We start from the raw sequence: 24,161 nt of genomic DNA on the forward strand, positions 1-24,161 counted from the left end.
CGGGGAGGGGGGGGGGGGGGGGGAGAGATATTCCTATGATATGGCAATCGGCGTAAGCTCATGTTGAGGGCCACTCAGAATACTTCTTATGGACTTCTCATTTCAAAACATTTTCCACCAATATCAGAACCAATAAATACACGCTTTATTCGAATATCTTAATTTAGCTAGAACGTTCCTATAAAATAGAGCACTGAAGCTCTTTTTCCATTAGATAACCTCTCTTTTTTCTAAGTTCCTAGAGAGAATTTGCAAATGTACACCATGCTATACATTTTGTGCCAGCCTCTGTAAGAGGCTCCAACATCCAGAGATATTCACAACAGTCTTATATACAGAGTCCATAACGTAACATCTTAAAATGTCTAACAATAGAGTTCCTTTGTCCATTCCAGTTCTTTGACTAAGTTTAGTTTCCAGGCCCGCCTAAGCATGCGGCTTAAAAAATGTCCTGGACGTGTTTCATTAAATACATGCATTGCGACGAAATGCAAACGAAATTTTAAATTTTCAGCGTATATTAACTACTCATAATTTTCTCTGTGCTCTAGAAAGTACACAGGTTACATGTTAACGGATTAACCCAACTTGTTTTAAATTAGTCACCTCCTTGGGATTGGTCCGAATCAAACTAAAACTCGCGAGTATTTACACTCAACTTCAACGTCATTAGAAACTAGCTTTAGTCAAAGATGTTTTCAGAATGCCTCAAACACAAACACCATGCAATTGGCAATGAAAAATAAGTTTCAGTCATTCATTTCTTACAATAACTCTTGTTGTCACACCTCGTGGAAAAATAGCTCTTGGTGACACACTTGGTGACATTTTTGTAAATTTTGATTAACCTTGAAATGGAAATGAAGGACTTCTTTGGCCTTAGTTTCAGTTGTCTCATCTGGTATCTTGCTTCTGAGTAAGTTACCAGAGGACATGGCTGAAATCTAAGGTAACAATTGCTGGAAAAGTGTCCAAGCCATATGAACTGAAGAAAGAGAGGTTCTTTGTCAACACACGTGTATTTCTACATGATTCAATTTAGACTATGTACAAAACCTTTCTTTCCGCTGCACTGCAACAAATATTTTGTTTCCAAGACATGTTAAAACAAAATAGAGACCTTCTCTAATTTTTTTTTTTAAAAAATGACTCGTCTGTCACCAGAAGACAAAGCTCAGCTCTGCTGACACATGGTGTACAGGTAAATCATTCCCAGATTCCGCCATTCCCCATGTCTTCTAATTAGCAAAACTCGGAAAGCAACATGGGAAAAATTGTAAAGAATTCCCTTGATCCACTAGGTCGTTTGCATCTGACGTCATCGCCGCCATGTTGGATGACCATTTAACAAAAGAATTCTAGTAAGCTTCCTTGCTCCTGTCATCCAACATGGCTGCCAGGATCTCTGTCAATATTCTCGATACTGGACTGGAACTAGCTTGCAAGGGAGGCTCGTGTGGGGGAATATCGTTAAAGAGAGACTGATGTCATTTTCATTTGAAAAGATTCCCTGCAGCCTCAGTTGCAAGCTAGTTCCAGTCAAATACCAATAATGCAAATATGGTCTATCGAATCTCTCGCGAATGGTTGCAAACCACCTATAAGACCTTATCACATCCTAATCACGGCATTGGTATAAAGAAAAGAGTGGGAACACATCTGTCCCAGATCTTTTGCAACACAATTGTCGTGCATACACAGTGTATGTCTGGTTTATTGGATTTATAATTTTGTCATAATGATCTGGGAAAGACCTGACCTCTATGTCGAAATGTCATGCAAAATAATCAGTTTTTTTTAATATTTCCGTAACAAAAAATAGTAATCTTTGTCTGGCAGTTTCTTATTTTTCCCACCCCAACCCAAGTTCCCCACTTTGTGCCAGAGAACACAATTTAACACTATAAATACAATGGCTGTAATGCAATGAGCACCAATTTCAAAATGTGTGTCACCATGACAACAATTCTTAACGCCACTTAAAGACTACTATACAGAAGTTAGTGATCAGTGATGTGAAAACTTTCCGTTTTCACCTCAACTCTTAGGTCCAAAAAATATAAATTAAGAATAACTTAGTTATAACATGTACATAAATAATGCTATACAGTTAAACTGTAGAATTAATATTTTGAATGAACAGGTTCAATTTTGGGAATGACATCACTAAAGTCAGTGATTCTTGGATGCAGCCAACTTGGCAGCTAATTTATCATCATCATCTGGTCTTTTGACATGAGTCTTCATGTGCGCTGAGCGGCTCTTTATCTTGTGAAATATTCTGCAAGAGAAATCAAGAAAGTATGACTCAATGACCTAACTATTTTACTTGGGATCTAGTTCAGCATTCAAGGCCCTAGGGTCTTTCTGAGTGATAAAATGGTTAAGTCTGCGCAGTAGCCTAGTGGCTCATCAGGCCAAAGCTTATCTCAATTTTTTTTAACATGAGCATGAAGCTACTAGAAGTACAGTATTTCTACTCCCCCCCCCCCCCCCCCCGCCCCGCCTCTCTCTCTCTCCAGGACAGGATTCTAGTCCCTTAAACTATCTGAGTACAGAGAATTTCAGATGTATCTATTTGTATGATGTTCTAACCGGGTTGAAATAAAATTACTGACTTAAAAAGTGTTTTGTGTTCTTACTCAATACAAGCAGTTTGAAACTCAAGATGTACAATGACAGTCAGTGTGTTGAAGTTACTCAGTTGCTGCAGCATCCCAACAGTCCTGGGGATGGGTTCTCTTGGAACATTAATTAGTTTATCAGGCTTCATTTGCAATCGCTTAAAGGAGCTACGTCACGGTTTACGCATATTGAAAAGTTTAACCTCAATTTTTCAAATTTATCATTTGTAATCCGTGTTAATCTTCTCCATCCTTAGCCATCCTTGTTCCTTTATGGTTTATCATTATCTCTTTGGTGTTTTTCTTTCTTATTAAACTGTCATTTTCAGGTTTCCTACCATTTAAAGGTAATTTTGTATGTGGCCAAAATAACTCAAAATACTGTGACTGAGGTCCTTTAAGTCACTGTAAAACTGTGAGAACAATATCCGCTGAAGATTCCAATCATTGTTTTAACAGTTTATTTGTAAGGGGAAATTTAATTTTGATCATTCTTGGAAGTAAAACTTCCTCCAAAAGCTGACCGAAGAAGCCAGAAGGAACTGTGTACATATATGTATAGAAAATAAATCAACTGCTACCAACCTTCCACAAACTTTACATGCAAACTCAGGTAAAGGACCATCTGGGTTATTTGAATCAGGGACGACTGCGGCAGGGGCAGGTGATGGAGACTTCCTCTTCCTCCCAGTCACATGTCCTGAGCTTGCTCCATTAGTAGACGGACCAGTGGTGTTCCGGTTTTTATTACGCCTTGGTTCTGAGGGCTTCATGAAGCTGTAGGAACAGTAGATATATAAGTTGAAGTGAAACAAAATGCAAGCTCTCAACTGTCTAAACTGCAGTATCCAATGGTTGAAAAGATGAAAGAAGCCAAAATATAGTGTGAGAAAAAGAATATAATAGGATAAAATTACAGAAATAAACTCAAGAACTTTTGATAATATTGTCCTGGAAGTGGACAAGCCTGCATTGGAGGACATCAAGGTGAAGCCAAGATTCCAAACCCTCTCTAACGCAATAATTGCCTTTATCAATGATAGAAACATTATTAATTTACAGCAGTAAAAGTTCATTGTGTAAACTCAATTTTATCAATATTGTATCTGGCTGGTTTTTTTTTTTGGGGGGGGGGGAACATTCATCAAAGTTAACATTACCGTTCACTGCTTCAATGAACAACAAGTCTTTGATATTACAGCTTAACCAACAAGACACTATACCAACATAGATACACTTTTGACAGCGCAAAACAATTTAACATAAAGCAGAGATTACATTACCTTCCTCCATGAACACGTATGTGACCATTTAGAGCCTGTCTCGAAACAAATTTCTACACGAGGAAAAAGTCAGAAAAAAAGGCAATCAGTTTATGTGATAGTGTATAATGTGCAGAAAAGCAAGACTCTAAGAGAAGAATGTTACTGTTACATAGAAGCTCATATACATTTGAATGAAGATGTAGTACTGCAACATAAATTTCTGACCACCAACTAAAACTGCTACTAAGCAATTTCCTTCGACAAAGATTAAAAAGCAAGGCAAAGAAACTTACAGCATTACACTGAGGGAAGTCACACTCAAAATAAGATGGATTGCTATTGGTTTCACTTCCTGTGTCCTCATAATCCTGGTTAAAAAAAAAAAAAAAGAAAGAAAAGAAAGACACTTAATAATTACAGTACAGCTTAAAAGAGTGAAACCTTCAGGCTAAATCTTTCAAGTACATCGTTTGTAATCTGTGTCAATCTTCGCCATCCTTGACCATCTTTGTTCCTTAATGGTTCATTATTATCTCTTTGGTGTTTTTCTACTTTTAGTGAACTACTATTTTCAGGTTTCCTTTCATTTGAAGCAGATTTTGTATGTGGCCAAACCAACTCAAAATTTAAGATACAACAAGAGAAAAAAATCATCCCTTCATCAAGCTCTTGGCAGTCATTGCCATTTCTATTCAGCCATCTTGAATGTGTTCACGACAATAAAAAGCATACCTCCTCTGAATCAGAGTCAATGTAGCGAGTTCTCCCTCGTACAGCTTCGGGATGTGCTGCCTTCCAGTGGTAATAGAACTCGATGCAGTTAAATATTGTTTTCTTGTCCCCAACCTGCAATGAAAAAATACCATTTATGTTAGTATCTTATACCAGAACGCTTTAGAATAAAGAACACATTGTCGCCATGCCAGCACAAAACTACTGGTGCTTCACTTATAAGTTTGTCATAAAGGTACATGTACAATAATCTTCCACCAAAGTGCAGACTTTCATAAAAAAAATCACACACCTTATAACATAGAATGTATAGTAAAGTCAAGTCAAACTTACATCTTTTTTAAGCTCAGCAAATTCCTTGCCCTTTGTTCTGAAATTCTGTCTGAATACCTGACGTTCCTTAGAGGCCCACCTGACAGATCCTACAATAGGACAAAACACAAATACATCAGTTAATGGACTACCCACATTTGTAAGCTTTCAATTTAATTCAGCTCCACTCCATTACCTTCGTAGTGGTAGTCATACATCGGGTCTCCAGGCTGTGTGATGTATTTCTGGCAAAGCAGCAGTTTAACAGCATCCTGACAATCAGACAAGAGAAACTGTTTTCAGTGATTCTTAACCTATTACAGTAAAACCTAACCATCTCAGGCTCTCAAGGGAAACAAACAAAAGGTTTGAGACAAAGGGGATTTAAAATAACTGACAGCAAAGGAATGAAAAAGTAGATCCAAGGGAAATTAATGATTTGAGTTGATGATGGTAGGAGGATTGAGATAATCAGGTTCAAGATGGTGTAATGACATACAGTCAAGACAAGAACCTGGTTTTTTAAAGCCAGATTAGACTAATTCTGGATTAGCATATAAACATTATTGTTACCTTGACATTGCCATTACATCTATGAAGGATGTGCAGGGCATACTCTTTGTTGGATCCACCTCCCAACACTGCAACAGAGCAGGCCATGTCCAAGTAGGACTCAACTGAAATTTGCACACACACAAAACAAAAAAACAATGATGAATATCACATATCAGTCACTGAATAAAGAAGAGAAGAAAAATAAGTGGGAAATGTTATTTTTTCACACACAACTGTCTTGAGACTCAAAAAGTAGGCAGCCGTTCTTTATGCCATTTGCCATTCACAGATATTTGCACAGTCCCTCATCCTAAGAATTTTAGTTGTTTTTTAGCAAAACAGGGTCTTTTGTACTGTTGACCTCCAAATCTAATTAGGTTTTCTTTCTTGCAAGTTTTCAATGTAAGTGTTACTGGGAGATTAAAGGTCAGGCTTGCTGTCATTGGCTAGAAATTACTTGCAGTGGTGTGTAAGAAACTTTATTAACCACAGGATAAACATTGTTAGTTAGTACACTATTAGTGCACCAGACAAAAAGTGGGATGGGGACAACAACGTGCAATAGCCTTCTAGCTAACCAAATCCTCCATGGTGTGGAATTAAAGGCCAAAAAGCAGGCACATGCATAAAATGGCAAGTTTAAAAGTTTAAAGTAATTACTAGCTTACTTTCTTCTCTTCTTGCTCTTTTCTTTTCATCTATTGGTTTCCAGCACATGGTTGCTTTGTGTACATCATGGATTGCTCCTTCTCTGGAATCTGTGAAAAGAAAACATTGCAATTTACTTTGTGAAACTTATCGTGTGTACATGCTACATGTACACAAGGCTAAGCCAACTGCACACAAAAGCTGACCACTTCAAAACTTGACCCCAATCTTAGAATGACAACCTTTCTTGACAGCTTGCATAAACTTCCTGTAAATAATGAACTTGGAAATACACCAAAACAGCATCCCTTATTTTGAGATGATTTCTTGTTTTCTCTTCACCTAAAACCATGACATTGTATTGCTGGTATAAGAAGAAGTAAGATTCTGATCAGTCTTGTGAATTTACTACTCACCAGCAAAGGGAGGTACTTTTGCTTGAAACTCAGGACCAACATTGATTTTTCTGTGAACAAAATTAAACAACAATAATAAGCTTTATTGTTTTAGTGAGGGTGGAAGGGAGAAGGATTTCAGGTACTCTGTTGTTTTTTAAAAAATATTCTAAGGAGCCATTAATTTTATGTTTTACAGTTTCTATCCAGTCCTGCTCACTGGGATGTTCACATTGGAGTTAATTTGGCCCAACCAGAAGGAAAATTTCAGAGAAGCAGTATCTGATAATTTATCGTTTCCTGTTTGATAGGATCAAGCTTTATTTATTTTGCATACGTCATAAATTTTATGTTCACTTGATCAGATTTGTGTAAGACTGGGTCTGCAGGTGTAAGATTTCATGCTCCTTTGTGTGCATACAAAAACATATAATTGATTGACACTTACGGCTCAGGGAATGGAACAGCATCTTCGTCTACATCAAAACTACCTAAGAATAAAGAATCAAAAAACAAAATATTGTCATTGATGTTACGGATGTCTATAACATTAATAATTCCTGAAATGTGTATGGATCAGATGTGTCCTTTCTCGACAACGAAACAGCTAAAACGTAAGATCAGTTGCGTGCCATGAATCAGGACAACGACAAGTTGCAGGTTGTTCCAAGACCCACAGTTGTCATTTTAAGAGGAGCTAGATAACAAATGCTAAATCTCAGATTTTTCCTCCAACTGGAGACATTTAGCGAGCCAAAGACACACTTTAGAGCAGTTCAATAGATCAACAAGTATTGTTCAAATGTTAGGCCAACCATTGTTGAAATCTCTACTACCATGAGGTGCTAAAAATACATAGGATATGCACATAGTGCTATGTGGAGGGTATCACATGACAGCACAAAGATATGAATATTATTTTCCTGTAGTAAAAACAACATTTTACAAATGAGTGCAGTACATGAGTAAATTGTCATTTTTAACACAAGAAAACAAAATTCGTATCTTAAAGCCACTGTTTAATTTTCTCTTTTTATTATATAGACTAATCTATCCTTTGCAATTTCCACTGATTTTTTGTACAAACGACCTTGAAAATCAGGAAACAATGTCATCAATATCCTCGATGAAAACTCCACCACTCGGGTCCAGGATGCGATTTATGTATGAATATTACAAGTGATGTATTTTTCAGTAACACTCATGTCTAAATTTATCTACTGCGCACCTCAGAGTACAAATTCAAAGCACCAATACATAACAAAACCAACATGGCTTACTTCTGTGACTGCTGAGCAGAAGCCTGCCTGGTGTCATGGGAAGCTGCAGTGATGCACTCAGCCGCGGCGTTATATTCCCCAGAGAATTCACATGGTAAATACTGCGAGGGCTGAGCATAGGAGGTGGTGTGTAAGGTGGTGAACATGGTCGGCTGCGATTGACCGGGGAGCCTGGCCGGTTTGGAAAGTAAGTTGTGCTGGCTGACGGAGGGATGGTGAGAGGCTCTGGGCGAGGTCTCTGTTTCCGTCTCGGGGTGACAATCTGCGCAGGGTTTCTGAAAAGCCCATCGTCTCCTTTGTCCTGTGCATTATTGTTATCTTCAAGCTTAACATGAGTGTGTGATGGCCCATTGATGTCTCTTCTATCCACAGGGCTACCCTCCGACATCCGTTGCCTCTTTTCCACTGGTTCACTATCATCTAGCTTTCCACTTCTAAATTCTGTTCCCCTGGTAAGTGTCTCTACATGATTCGAATCATGGTCACCTTCTGCGGTACCATTACTCTCTGGTGTCATAGCATGACTGTACAATGATTTACCATTTCCCATGGATGCTGCTGAATTGTATGCCTTAGTTGTTTCATCATACCGAACCTGTGGAAATGAAGTGAAACTTGTTAATATGAAACGAGGCCTTCAAGACTTCACTGGCATCAAAATTTAAGAGTAACCTAAACAAGAATTAACATGGTTCAAACAGATGACAGATCTTTCTTTCAAAATCAAGGACTTTTTGAGGCATATTCAGTAGTATGTAAGGACTGATTTTCCTCAGATACACAAAGAAAAATTTGTGCCAAAATCTTTAGAATAATATTACTTAAGAAGAACTGCAAAAAGAGTGGACAAATTTCTACATGAACCATAACACTGCTTTAGACAAAAAGATCTTATCCTAGTGAAAGATGAGATTAAATGTAACTTAAAGCTACACATTTCACAGTCCGTTGTACAATAAATAAAAGCATTTGTATCAAGAATTTTACTTCTGTGAGATTGTAGGCATATTTAGTGAAAGGGTAGCGAGTGAAATGAATTTATATTGCTCCCTGATGAAATGTTTAATTGCCAAAGGAAACATGACAGAAATTATCCCGTGTCTTCCTACAAGTGGGTATTAAAACAAAGTTTGTTTATTCCTCAAGATACACATAAAGGGTTTTTGCTAGGAGATTTAACATTTCTGTAAAAATTTATTGTGTAGATACAAGCACAGTCTGAAAGAAAACCGGAGAATGAGCATGCAAGCAAGCAAGCAAACCATTCTTCAGATAAATCCAGAAAGGTCACACAAAATTATCATGTTTCAACAGAATCAAAGAATAAGTAGGGATCAAAGACCAATATTAACCTTGGTAAAAAATGCAGAGCTGAAATACGAGACATAATATATATTATCATTAACAGTTTTGCATCTTTGCAATCTAAAATCCTTATTATCACCAAAAGACACTGTACAGTTAAATACTGAAGACCATCAAAATTACAAAGCTCTCAGGCTGAATCACATTGTTGTGATGAATTGAGCAACAGAAGAACAAGCAAGCTCGTCAGCTCAACAAATACATGCCTTAACCATTCTGCTTCTGGGAAAGCACTAAGCTTTGCAGAGAATTTCCAGTTTGGCAGCCTTGAACAACAGCTAAAAGGTTGATTTCCATCAGGGTACAGAGCAAAGAAGAATTGCTAGGAAATGTCTGTAATGCTGAGGTTGAAATACTACAGGGGAACATGGACGAAAGGCTCTCTTCAAGCAGAAACAACAGCCTCTAGGAAACACAACTTGGTCACATGATCACTTGGCCTAGAAAATTTCATTCAAGCTCTGACTAAAATGCAAATTTGCCAGCTTTGAATAGGCCACAGAAGACAAACACAAGTCAATCAAGTGTCAAACCAGCAGCCAACCAGCCAATCACAAGAAGGAAGCCAGTCCATTGCACAGGTGACATGACAAGTAAGTGATAGCCTAAGAAACAGCTGCCAGCCTTTCACACAATTCAATTTGCCATGAATATTAATAACCCTAAGCTTGATTCTATTTGGTTTTCAAATTTAAACCCTTCTATTTAAATAAATTATCCATATTAGTAGGGTGTTTCAAAAATAGATCAAAAGGTCGCAGTTGTGACGTGGTTTGTTGAATGGACTAAAATGGGTAATGCTATCTTAAGATGAATGAATTGGAAATGCTAAAAATCAAATATTCATTCAATTCTACAAAGGAAATCAGTCGAGCGTGATATGATAATAAAAAAAGTCTGGACAAAGGACAAATTGTTCTTCTTCATAAACAAACAAGAATGCCTAGTCTGAAGTTACATTGAGACTTTGAATTGACATGCTTTCAAAACATACACACTTCTCTCCGCATGACGTTTCACTAAAATGACGCCATGAAAAATAGTACAAATTTAGAATCATGCTAAAATTAAAATGCACAATGCCTACAGAAAAGGAAAAAATATACCAGCACAGTCATACATGATGTCTGTGCAAGATCAAATAGTCAAGTCATTACTGTCAAGAAAAGAGACAACACTTCAGATGAATTACCAATGCAAAGAAACTAAACACCACAAAAAAAGAAGGTAGATAAAGCTAATGCAGTGTGTTCATTCATACATCATGGAAAGCTTTTAGCTTTTACATATTAAAGATCTGCAAATGGCGGAATACAAACAAAACTTAAAGCTATCATTCAAGAACATTTTTGGCTAAAAATTGTTGAAAAGCTAAAAATGGAAAGCTAGTTTAAAATAAAGTTGACCTTGAACTGGACATGAAAAATGTGCTTTTCTCTGTGTAGCGTAGAACATTTAATAAAATAATATAAATTACAATATTTAGAGAGGAAGCCACATCAGCCTTGGGTGATTTTCATGCAGGTTCTCTGTCTTGGTTGAATTAAAAATTTGGAGATGTTGGCATCCTAAAATGTTTTCTCGTAAAGCACTGCTGCAGTTACTGTTGTTTTTTTGTTTTGTTTTGTTTTGTTTTTTCAGCTGCTTTAGTCTGGAACTGGGCTTAACCATAGGCTTTACCAGTCATAGAGTGTTAAATTTTGTCTTTTGGCCTGAAATTTGGTACAACTTTTCAAAAGAACTGCAGTGATACTCCAGAATTACAAGTCAATAATCATAAACAGAGACAAGAAAAACACAAGAACTAAATAGGTAAATCTTAAGTAAATACAGTGATAACCAGATTTTCATTGTTTTGAATTTGATCCAGTCTGAATATGAGCGTGTAAAATAAATTTTCACGCATTAAATTCAGCAGTGTCTATTTATACATGATTGGCAGAGAGAGGCACTGTGAGAGTTATGTGTCTTGCTCAAGAAAACAAACACGATGTCCCTAGCCAGGCTTTGAACCCAGAGCGCTCAGCACATAGGTGAGCGCACTAACCACGAAGCCACCACCTCCACATTCTCCACATACCCCTCAGGTGTTTCTACTAAATTAGGTGAGAGATTTCACTTATCTCAAAAAATATTTTAAAAAAAACAAAGGAAAAAAACAGCTTGACTTTAAGAGTACTTACTGGCTGCCATTGGGTCCCTGAAGGATGCACCCCATAGCAACTCTCCCCAGCATATCGGTAATGTCCTATTTCTTTAGCAGTTGCCACAGCAACAGCAGTAGGATCAGTAGGGGTCCCTGCAATTCTTCCACTTTGCTGTTGCCTGAAGTATGCAGCCTGCATAGTGTCGGGTGCACGGTACTCTTGGGAGGGTGATGGCGTTGCCTGGGTTGACACTCCAACTGTCTTTGTCATCTCAGTGGGTGTCTCCGAGTCACTCATCATCCTTTGACGTGAGTCAGGAACTAAACCACTGACAGGATTAACAGGTACCTGATAGACAGCTGGTGGAAACATCGAGTGATACTGGTAGACAAAGCGTGGATCTTGGGCATATACTGCCGTGGGGTACCATTGTTGATAAGAATTTCCATCTGGGTGATACACCATATAGGGTTGTTGCTGGAACCTTTCTTGCCACATTTCGTTAGCACTGCGTGAGGTCTGCTGCACTTTGACACGATCGGCAGCCTGCTTTAATAAGTCAACTGCCGACTGAGGTGTAGACGCATCAGTTACTTTCTCTGGTACGCTCTGTTCTGCAGAGTGACCAACTCCATCCTCCGAAGTAGTTGAGCTAAAGCTGTCACTGTTTCGTTCTCGTAACAAATTTAATGTTGCTCCTTCCAGAGGCAAATCACTGGGCCTTTCACGGGGGGCACTAGGCTCATGGGTGCTTCCAGGTGTTGATCTACCTGAGCTCCTACCGCTATCATAACCACTGACTAGGAGGTGATCCGTCTTGTCCTTCAGTGGTCTACCCTTGGCCAGTTTTGATAAATTTCTGGGTGAGTCCACTCGCTCATTACTGACTACACTGTTACAACCTGCTGGTAGCTTTTCACTGCAATTCAAGCTGGGACTTCCTGAACCAGGTGTTCTAGAATCACTGACACCATTCACATTAGCAGTATGGTGGTTCTCAAGGTGTCGCCGCAATGAGCGCATGTCACAATAACTCTTGTCGCAATCGCTGTAGCTGCACTCAAATGGCTTTTTGTCACGATGTGTAACCATGTGTCCATTTCTGGAATAATTAAAATTAATATAGTTTTAGTTATAATCTTATTTCTGGTACAGACCTTATGAATGTTTTATAAATCAACTGTGAGTTGTAACTGAGCTGCAAAGCCCCCTGCCAAGCATAAGCATGTTAGCAATCTTTTTTTTAATTGATCTTATGGAGTCAAAACAAGCTGGCTTCTCTATTACATCTCTCATAATTTTCTCTTTCTGTAAACCATTTATTCAAGTGGCATTCTTATTTACATGTTAAATCACATTTTTCTCTGAGCTCAAAATATTCTACGCCAAGAAAACAATCCATTTTTACTAACAACATAATTTCATCCCCAAGGATTGAATTTCACTACTTTGTGTTGATATTGTTAAAACAGCTGTAGAAAATCTGATCCTGAAATACTTTACAGTGACCAAGAAATTTAGGTCCAACTCTGATCAGAGCAACAATCAGCACATCTGCTCAATAGGATGCACCGGTAACATCAAATATCAGCAATATTTTTAATAAGTTACTATGTAAAAAATATGAACAGGAGTATTCACTCACAAATGATCCTGTCTTTTGAATCCTTTCCCGCAGGTTGAGCAAACATATCGTCTCTCATCACTGTGAGTAAGTTTGTGTTTTGCAAGAGCGCTAGAGGAACCAAATGTTTTCCCACATTGCTCGCACTTTATTTCTGGTTTTGCAGTCCCGGTGGTTGGCTTTGGCTTGCCCTTCACTTTAGCTTGAGTGTGTTTTTTGTTTTCAGGGTCTTCTCCAGCTGGGGGAGCCGGGCTACTGCTGTCGCTTTTTATAGCTGGAGAATTTGTCGATCTTCTCTCCTCCAAGCTGGATGCTGGTGAAACTTCAGGATGAACAGGGCTTGTGTAAGGCTTGGTACTATCTGCAGAATTTGAAAAATGAAACTTACAAGCTATGTTTCACCACAAAACATGCATCAATCAAAATGTATGGCTTTTCTGAATCAGGCAGCAGTCCAATGGCATGTTAGATTGAAATTTTGACACCACATGGTGCTGGTAATGTTTTCCGTGATTTAAGTTGAAAGCATGGGATCTTTGCAACAGCCATTCACACTGCAGACAATTCATTGCAAAAAATGAAATCTGATGTGATTAGATACATGTATCAAATTACAGATTCTAAGTTAGGAAAATTCCTTTGGCTGATGAAACCTCTCAAAGTTGAGGTCAAAAGCAACATATCTAAAATCTATTTGATCTATTTTACCCAAGTATTTTCTGGTTAACTCAAAAAAAAAAAAAAGAAATCAACACCAAATTGTTAATTTCTACGCTGACTAATGATAAAATTAATGATAATTGAACAGACCAATATTTTTTAGGATTTGATTCACAAATGAAAGGAATTATTTTTGTATTGCTCCAGCTTATCATATCTACTCAGAAAAATCTGATATTGAAAGTTTATGCTGTCGCAATTTTAACACATCTGAAGATTAGCAGTCTCTGTCATTGTGTACACAATGAGTTTGAAGCATCTGCCCTCCAGACAAACTCCATTTGTCATTTTTTCATGTCATAACACAACCATCATAAATTGGAGACTAATCATGCAAATAATAAGATAGTTAACCATAGATATTTTCTCAAATCAATATACACAAGCTGTAAGTGCAATTCACATTTCACTCGAAAAATTTAGGAATGTGATGTTAGTTTACACATTGAAGGCTTTGTATAAATTGATTGAAATGAGTTATTTTATGACCAAACAGGATAAAATTTCAGAATCTCCAACACTCACAGCGAAAACATTGTTTTAACCCTTCTCCAAGCATTGCACATACAGAGATGTCAACCAAGATTGGAAAAAAGGTTTGGTAACTCTCAGAATACTATCACAGCTATCTCAGGGTTTGCACAGAGGAAAACAAAACGTTTTTGAGTTATTTTTTAACATTGCATGCAGGAAGAGTCCAAGCTGGGTGCAAAATATTAACACACGGCTTAAACCTGTCACATTCCCCAACAATACAAAAGGTGGAGGATCTTTGTGGCAAGTGAACCATGCAAGGTCTCTTGGGGGAACAATGACACAGAATTAACGAGAGTGGTCCTGAATTTAAAGCTGGCTTAATTAGTCCACTTTGTGCAACAGTAGAGGTGATTTTGTCACAATCAGAAACTATATTGGTATGGCAGGAAACCGAGTGCAATATTGGGGTGCAAACAATTCTTTTATATTAGCACAGATCTAAATGGATCTGCAGACATAATAGCTAAAAGCCTACTTGACACCTACTTAGCAGCTTTTCTTGACCTCGCTGGTTTACTGGATCTGTATTGGAAGCTGATGAAACAGTCAGCTGAGCTTGCGGTTGAGAGGCTGTTGTGTCAGCCTGGATATTGCCCATGGGTACAAATGAAGGCACTGATCCAAAATTCTCGTACCGGTTCTGATCACCCCCCATGGGAAGCCCCTGGTAATACATCCCATCGATAACTCTGACGGGTCCAATACCAGGCACCACAGCATAGCCTCCTGCATGCACAAGACGCCTGTCCACATATTGCAGTCCAGTAGCGCCATGCTGCAAGTTACCAAACACATTCCCCTCATTAGTGTTCACGGTGCTTGTAGCCACAGGGACTTGTTGTTCTGGTCTACCTGAAACGTAATCCATGCGCTGACCGGGAAATCGCTTCACCTCACTTGTGCCTGCATGCACAAAGTGCTGCTCTCTTTGAAGCCCGTTTGTGTTGCCGATAGCATTTCCTCCAGCCATAGCGGCGACCATGTGTGGATACGTGCCAGCAGGCATATAATAAATCGGAACAGCCTTCGTTTCACCATGTGCACCTCGGATAAACTCACCACGAATGTTCTGCAATTTAGCATTCCCTTTGTCTTCGAGTTTGTTGACATCCTCGTGGTGTGCATTATAATTATAATAAAGTGCACGCGACGAATGCGAGAGTGAGTTCAGTTTGTCATCGTTCGCATCCACACCAGAAATATTCTCGTCACAACGAAGCTCGCTCGCACTGATCTTTCTTGTTGTATCTTGTGACTCATTGTCGGAGTCCGATTCGACCTCCTCTTGCCCTTTACTCGTTCTTTTAATGATGACGCTGGCGCGATCCGCATCTAGAATTCTGCTAGATAAGCTTAATTCGCCTTGTTGTTTGCGATCGATCGCAATTGCGGAATGCGTTTGGCCAGGCGCCGGATTTCCGTAATTTAACTGATTTAACTGAATCCAGCTCTCGTAAACTTTACTGCCTTCCACAATGCGCCGTTCAGACTCATCGGTGTTCTTTTTAGTCTGGCCAGACGTCTCTGTTTCTTGGTTCTTTAGCTTCAACGCATCGCCACTAGCATTTACTTGAGCGATTTCATCTTCGCTCATCATCTGATCTTCAATATTTGCCGTTTCGGCGAGCCTGGACGGTTCTGCGCTCACCGGCTTTTTGATAAGCAGTCTTTCGTGTTCCTCGTCGGGATTTTCAACGTAAAGCGACGGAGCAGGTTCTTCAGGGCTTTCAGCTTCTGGGCTACCACAAGGAAAAGTCTCAAACGACATACCGTGAAACGCTACCAGTTTTTCCCGCGTGTCCGATAGTAGTTATCTCACGAGCGCCGAGGCAACGACGCGGACAAGCAAAGACGTAATTCACTTTCGTCAGCAGAAACTATAAAGAAAGCGAACAGAAAGGTTATCAATAAAACACGACCTGAGAACACATTGTTATTTAAAAGAAAGACAAAACTGAAACCTTGGCGAGGCTTGAACTTCGAATTTTCTTGAAATTTTTCCAACGTTCCGTTTCTGAAGAAGCAAATCCAAACAGACCGCTAATTCTGCACGCACTTTATTTGGGCACGTTTGAAAAATAGCACCCGTATTGTATGTATTGGAGTTCGATAACTGATTACATTCAGGGTTGGCTGTGACTGACCCCGGCAGGATAGAACACGTTCGTAACACGATTTCTAGTCCTCGTGACAAGCAAATGCAATTGAAAACTGTCCTTTTATGCGAATGATATGATGTAACAGAAGAACGCAGAGTCACGAGAAAAAACAGGGAGACTCTGAACGATGGAGAAAAATTCAACGTGAAACACGAGACAATGAAAGGTTAACATTGCAGTGATCGGTGAATAATTTTAGTTTCAAGCCAGATGAGCATCTTTCAACAGCGCGACGTTTAAGCAAGAAAAAAAGGAACAACCAGTCTACAAAGAAAACAACACAGTGCTAGTCCTAAGAGAAAGAAATGAATTTAGTCACTGCCTACGCATTAATTCAGCAGCTTCACGATATAAATGAACCTATGCAAAAACGAAACAAGGAAATAAGCTTGGTTCTTTCTTTCAGGACATAGATCGGTAGCCAAAACATCACATTTTCCACAAAGGTTACAATAAAGAGCGCCATTCTGCATGGCGAAGAGAACTATTGTTTAGAGGAAAAGTTTTCACACCGACAATTCCACCAAAGCGGCGTGTGTATTCTTCATGCAAATACTGCTAAACTGGCCGTCAATAAACATGCAGCTTCCTTGATAAAGAAAACGCGTGCAATTCACACAACACATATCTTACACTCCCATCTTGGCTGAAAATCTCAGAGGAAATGAAATCGTCCGAGGAATCAACAGCCAAGTTGAAAGAGTAAACAAGCCCAAAGCTTACACGTAGCGCGAGCCGACATGACGACACAACAGAAAACCAACTTCTCCACGCGTTCGAAGGTGAAAACGACATTTACTTACCGGAAACTTGCTAGCTTCGCGAAATTCTACATTCGATCGCTTATGAAACACCTCAGATTCACTCTCTGGTGCTCGATCGCAGTCTTGACGACGAATTGGAACAAGAATATCGCAAATATTTTCCCTCACAATTTCTGAGTATTGGAGTTTCCAGCTTTTGCTACGTTCGTCAACCGGGGGCCTTTCACAACTGGCTATTGAACTACGTCATACATCAGCATACAATCACTTCCCGCCCACGATCCAATCAGTGTAGCCATAGAAATCCCTTGGGAATGGGTGGGCAACAAAACATGAGTCAGATTTCACTAAAAATATAAACAATGCGGTTCCGCGCCAAATCTAACCGTCCATTGACCTCCGCTCTCAGCATAACTGTCACTCAAAACATCAATTTGAGGTAAACATTGCACGGATCAAGCGCGGTGCAAACGAAAATTTCTCGGAATGCAGCCGGATTGTAGTTAACAAAGCGGCAACGCAAGTCAATTTTTGCGGAAACTAAAGATTTTGCATGCAGTCTGATGGGCTGAGCTTTCGCTTTCTGGGTCGCTGCTTCACGGAAACGAACGGAAGTGTTCGATACGTCATCCGCTTTCCCAGCACATTCGAAAGCCAATACGTAATTTGACACACGCCGAGGAGTTTTGACCCTGTGCGAACTGAAAGCGTGCAGACATGCATCTTAGTAGCGCCACTAGGTTGACACTTTTGCAGAAATTTCGAATGCCTTCAGCTTAAGTCAGGAATTTTACGGATCTATGCAATGTAAGAAGTCATTAATGAGCCCTGGAACAGGAAAATATACTCGCTTTGTATTGTTAACTTTATTGCAAATGCGTAGCAACAGGAATACCATATCAAATATTTGCCCCCAAATAAGGATCGATCCCTTACTCCAAATGTTCCGCTTCGTGCTGCAATTACATCACGATTTATTTTCGATCAAGAATTCTAGAACGTATCTTGTAGGTCAAGTTGAGTCCTTCGAAGGCATTCCGAAGCATCCAATTATTAAATGCCTTAATACAACAATACCCGGGAACACTAGTGTTTCCAACCCGCCGTGTGCTGTTGTGATTCTTTCTGGTACCCGCATTGAAAACGGAGCAGAGAAAAACATTAAAATCACGAGCATCCAGCTTGCGTGGACTTTGCCTCGGCGTTACTGAGACAAGAAACACAAATGCTGAATCGAAGCCAACTTTTTGTGGACACAAATATTATTAATAGGGCTCTAAATATGGGTGGCGTGATCGTCAATACTTGCTACTTAGCTCATATGACACTTGCCTGTACGAAAGTGCTGAAAGTGCAAAGTGACCCTACACACGGAAGTCCAAATGACATACCGCGGGAAATTTGGGACTTTTGTTGATGTTTTCGAGTGGAATTCCCCTTGACGTGAATCTTGGACAGTTTGCAAATCTTTTAGCCGAGAAACGATCGAAATGCTGTTATTGTTTTCAAGTTGCGAACCGGCCATCTCTTCTGGAATCGACTACATGCATTATACATCCTGCTCAACACAAAAATAGATCTGTCACAAATAGAAGGTTGTTTCGAGTCTTGCGTTGTTTTGAAGTCCTTGGAGGTTTTGGGAATGCGTATTTTGTTTCATTTTGTGGTTTGCACGGGACACCTGTTGGACTATCTGACTGCTTTTGCGCAGACAATGGAACGGAAATAAACAAGGCCTCCGGAGATTTCAAAACTTGCTTCGCTCACAGAACAATCGAGTTATCGAGTAAATTTGCTTACACGTCCATTGTTTACTGTCTTTCCATGCAAATTTTTCAGGAAGCTCGTGGAATTGAAGCACGTGCACAATGTTTTAGAACAGCCGGCTAGTAATTATAATTTTCACTTGTGTGAAACGAAAATTAAACTTGAAGAGCCTTATGCACGCGGAAAGAAAAAACTATTTCCATGTCGAAACTGAATAGCTACAATCGCACTCTGTGTTTTGGTTTTTCCTCTGAATTCTACGCCAGGAATAGAACTCAATTTCAACCCTTTTATTCCCGGAAGCCATTTAAATGTGCAACCCCACTTAAAGCAAATTTTAAACCACGCAACAAAATTCACTATTAATAGTAATTATATCGGCATACATCCGTTCCTCGTTGAATTTTTTCTTTATTCAAACCTTGAAAAGGAAAGCTGCTGCTCAAGGAAACGGCTTAAAATGAAATGATGCAAGCTGTAAATAGGTGTAGAATCACAAAGATCACCATAATATAATTTGCAAGTTGAGTTATCAGCAATTTCACTGGGCTCGCGCGCGAACAATGTAAATCCCACCTGGTTACTTTCAGCAGCTGCAGGGCGCCGCATTTTGTTCTCGCATGGTCACCAAGATCTCGTACCTTTCTTTGACAGAAAAATATCTTTAGACCTGGAAGGAAGCCATCTCTCGAGTACAAATTGCTCTCCGAATATTTGGATCTCTTAAGAATGGATTCATGAATATTACATGCCAGCAGGGTTTCTTGGTTTTCATCGCATAAAACTTTTGTAAACGAACACCGGTAGCACGGCAGGTCTTGCATGGTCTTTTACAAGAAGAAGACAGCTAATACCAAGGATTTTATCGCCATAGCTAGGCTTTTTTGGTTAATTTCTGCATGTCTCCACTAAAAACATGCATATGCTGACTCACTGCTATATAGTAGCGCGGAAACGACTTAGTTCAGTTCTGTTTTCGCCTCGCAGATGAAATCTAGAAAATCCCGGGAAACCCTAGCCAGCAGAGCCAGGTGCCGGCAGTTTCAAGTGGTATTGTTCGTAGGACATATCAGGCTAACAGGATAGGAGCATTTTTGTGTAATTTGAGCAGAGCACTGAGACCACACCCGATGTAATCGCTCATTTGGGGGGCTCTTATAGCTTAGCCAGTTTCGTTTTGTTTCAGCTTTTTGCTAAAATCAATTTACCAGCACGTAATTTTGAGGAACACTTTGAAATTCAGCTGAACACACTTTTGAGAGCGTGGAAAATTCTCCCCGTAATGAGACGAAAACGTATTGCAAAACAAGCGACCAGCTTACATCCTACGATTGCATGAAACCCAGGCTGATTAACAGCGTGTTCTTTTTAACCTTCTGATGCTAAAATGTTTAAGTCGCAAAGCTGATTTTCCTTTAATAATTAAGTAGCATTGCTTTAAACAAATTTGACCGATAGAAAACGGAAAAACTTGTTGCGATGTTTGTCGCTGCGCAGTCGTGTCAGGAAATGATCTGACTGATCTCGAGCTGCTCTAGTTGACACGATAATTTTTATGAAAGCTGACCTGATTTCCGAACTGATTTTGCTTTGGACCATTAATCAGTTTATTTAGCTTCAGGGTACCCGTGTGTCCACGATATGCTAAGACAACACACGTGAATCAAGTCACCGAGCCCGTGTGAATCATTGAGGCGACTCTTGAACTCAAAATGAACGGTCTAAAATTCAGTTGTTAATACACAGTGGCCTCTCGCATATTCATTTAGCAGACTTAACACAATGATCTGATGCAGAATTCGGCTTGAAGAAAAGTTAACGCCTTGTCAGTGGCGAGCTACTTTGAAAGCACATTTCGTGATAAAACGGGCTTCATCCCAAATGAGACAAATTCCGGGTCCATACCTAGAACCTGCTTGTAATCACAGTCAACTTTAACTCTATTGACTGTAACGACTTACTATACACCGCACACCCCAAAAAGGAGCATAGAAAAACAAATAATCTGTGCGTAAATTAGAACACGATTGACTTAAGCAATGCCGGACTCGCTGCGATCAAGTCTTTTGTTTCTGCCACTGTTTAGGTTTATAAATTCGGTTTTCAACGAGCAAGGTTTATTGCTGTCCAGTTTTTGGTCTACTGTGAAGCTGCTGCGATTTCACACAGATTTTAAAATTAAAAGAGAAAGTGTTTGATTCTGGTGCAATGGACAATTCTGTGGTTCTTGTGTGAGTGTACACCAGTACTAACTGGTGCAGGCAGACTGTTTGCTAAATGAATACGCGAGGGGCCAGAACTGCAAGAACAAGATTGCACGCTTTTTCTCCTCCCATAACACAACAGACAGATAATTTTCACGCATTTATCTCCAAAGTTTGCAAGTTTTCACAACTTAAGTGAAAGAATGGGAATTTTCTTGGGGAACTGTCGGAGAAAAGGAACTTGAAGCGCGGAACGATGAATTATTAACAACTAACGAAGAAGAAAAGGGTTCCAGTAAACTAACTCAGTTTGCTGGATCTGTCACAGGCGCGGTGCCGTTTTAGCGCCGGACAGGAACAACTGGGCAGCTTTGATAGTCAGTTGCATCAAATAATGGAATGAAATTCCTATAAAAATTCCTATAAAAATTCCGGAGAGAACCAACGAACGCAGTAGTCTTGCAATTCTGAAACAATAGGCTAATACCTGTCCCGCCGTCCAGTTCAGGCCTTTACTCCAAATTAACATTGTAAAACCCAGGCAAAAATGCAACATATACTTATACCGACAACGTGATTTTTTACGCGTAAGTTCCTGAACAACTCTGGCTAACTCTGTTAGCTTTCAGAGGATCTCAAAACGAGGGACACCCGTAGTTGATTTCGCAACAGATCCGAGTGGCATAGCGTGATGAGAAAGACTCAAAACTCCTAGTACTTAAAATCCAGTTATTCCATACAGACCTTGAACAGTTCAGCGAAGACTTCATCACAACACTTCTGTTCCAGTCAGTATCGCACAGCAAACTGGCTTCCGTCGTGCATTGAAAATGGCTTTGTTTAGTGTCACAGTGACAAATTTAACACTGATCGCTCCGTGATTCCACGGTAGACACAGTGCATCGAAGCGTTCACAGATGACCGGTATTACAGTACAACTGCCTTGAACTTCAGCCAGGTTTGCACGGGTGGGCGCCGGGAGAGACCCGGCCACCGGTTTGCACAGGCTAGTACCCAGGCGTTTTCTTCCACGCCCATTTGATTTGGCGCCAAACGTGATGACGTCATTGAAATGACAACACGGTCTGGAGCCCAGTCTCTCCGGCTCGGTCAGCGTTTGGGTCGAGCCGAAGACTATACAACGTAGGCTCGAGATTGACCTTTTGGTTTCTTGCCCTTGGTAAGCTGGTAAGTTCGCTGATTGTGGAGACTTCGGCGTTAAATGAAGGTTCAATGGTCGAGTTCGTTAACAACTGGTTAACCGATTAACATTCAGTTAGATTTCTATTACAAGGTCATTTTAACATCTATTTCTTATGGCCTAATCATTACGGGGTTCATAAGACCCTCTTTGACTATATTGGAACGGATTCATGTAAGAGCAGTAAAGATTATTTATCGCCTGGTTTGATGTTAACCAACGGAAGAAGTTTTAAACACTGTAGACTGATTACCTCTTAGGCACACCTGTTGTCAGCGGTTATTGTTTTCAGCCCACAACCGTTTTTATGGTGCTACACATGCACGTAACCCTCTTTAAGATTTATTTGTTAAACGTGAGACGAGTTACATTCTCAGACAAAAACTCTGTTTTAATGTCCCATGTTTTAGTATTCCATGCCCTAAGAAATATTGACTTTAGATATTGACGCTTTTAAAAGAACAATTAGAAAATGCCACGTAAATTTAACAGTTTTAAAATACGGATCTGGCTTTAAAATATTTTTTGTTTTATAGTTTTATATTTCATCGTATTATTTCTGTAATCAATAGTTCTCTTCTTTATAAATACCTTTTACTGCGAACCTCCATTCTCGAGACACAAAGCGCATTGAGATCGAAAGCTTTAGTAATCTGCGCGCGCTCAAGGGAAAACAGCAGACTTTTCCGATATTTTTTGACGTCAGCATGATCGTAAAAAAAGCAAACCTGACAAGGTGTTTCCTCTGTTTTCTTGGGTAAAATTCTGTAAAATTTGGTACATTTAACAATTATTCTACCTTACTTGAAAATCGTTTTCCTTGAAGATCACCAAAGGCAATTCAAGAGCATCACAATCAAGGCCACATAAACACTGAACTCATTCGTTTGGGAGATTTTAAATCAAGACAAAAAGTTGTTAGCTAAGTTAACAGAGGTGACTCATCATCACTTATTACATTTCATAGGTGTGAATGAAACTGGGTAAAAACGAACCAAACAAAAACCTGAACGCTTTCAAAATAACTAGCGTGAAATGCTCAAGAGAAAACCCAGGCCAAATCATCCGAAAAACAGCGCCAAAACAGTTTGATCCGATTTCTGAATTTACCACTAAATTCACTACCACCTTCTGCTCTTTCAAAAATTTCCATCAATACAAATTTCTTTTTTAAGTGTCTATATGGCCAACGGGGTCTTTTTGCTGTTTTGGTATCTCTATAATGTGTAAAAAGGTATTCTAAGAAAACAAAAAAAATTAGATTCCGACATTTTAACGCCCAAAGATCTAACTTTAAAGTTCCCGCTTCAACCACGCCCAATGAAGTTGACCGTGAAACAGTGCAAAAAAAGAGTCTGAGTTCCTGAATGGGTCGTGACGTCAAGTCAGGAATTTCTAAATCCTGCTAGTTCAGGTCACTGTTGTTTCAGTAGTGGTTAGGAGTTTTCGTCGACAAAAAGCAAACAAACCGAAGTTTGTCAAACAATGCGGTCGTCAATCAAGCAAAATAAAAATATGAAGCTTTAAGATGTTCTTGAAGTGACGTCATTCATCGCCAATCTTTCATTACGCGGTTAACTTCATTGGGCGAGGTCGAGGCGGGAAATTTAAAGCTTGATTTCATGGCAAAAAAAGCGCAGGAATTATTATTATTATTATTATTTTTTTTTTTTTGGTGTGAATACATTTTCAGATGTTGTAGAAATACCAAAATCACAAAAACCCTGTTGGCCGTATAGACACTTTAAATGAAGCTGAACAGTTCCGCGATCAAGAAAACGTAACGCAAGTCGGTTGTCACTGCAGTAGTATTGCAATCAAACCAAACGGCATTCAAGGAAGAATCATGCAATCGGCGCCAA

General features: G+C 39.4%; 1 protein-coding gene across 2 annotated transcripts; it reads right to left on the reverse strand.

The window, feature by feature from the left end:
• Positions 1–121: 121 nt before the first annotated feature.
• Positions 122–17,746, reverse strand: LOC145484575 (uncharacterized). 2 transcript variants are annotated; one of them, XM_081463161.1, is made up of 16 exons: positions 17,167–17,746; positions 14,691–16,081; positions 12,969–13,308; positions 11,360–12,425; positions 7,812–8,406; positions 6,980–7,022; positions 6,553–6,602; positions 6,157–6,246; positions 5,507–5,610; positions 5,130–5,205; positions 4,955–5,043; positions 4,622–4,735; positions 4,183–4,257; positions 3,908–3,960; positions 3,210–3,401; positions 122–2,281 (listed from the first exon to the last, which is right to left on the reverse strand). In XM_081463161.1, the coding sequence occupies exons 2-16, from the start codon at positions 15,970–15,972 to the stop codon at positions 2,173–2,175; spliced, it is 4,278 nt and encodes a 1,425-aa protein (XP_081319287.1). In that variant the 5' UTR covers positions 15,973–16,081; positions 17,167–17,746; the 3' UTR covers positions 122–2,172. The 2 variants fall into 2 exon arrangements, with proteins under 2 accessions (XP_081319287.1, XP_081319288.1); XM_081463162.1 differs by lacking the exon at positions 17,167–17,746 and adding an exon at positions 16,166–17,158.
• Positions 17,747–24,161: the final 6,415 nt, after the last annotated feature.

Source organism: Orbicella franksi, chromosome 4 (assembly GCF_964199315.1).
Source record: "Orbicella franksi chromosome 4, jaOrbFran1.1, whole genome shotgun sequence".
Classification (NCBI taxonomy): Eukaryota; Metazoa; Cnidaria; class Anthozoa; order Scleractinia; family Merulinidae; genus Orbicella; species Orbicella franksi.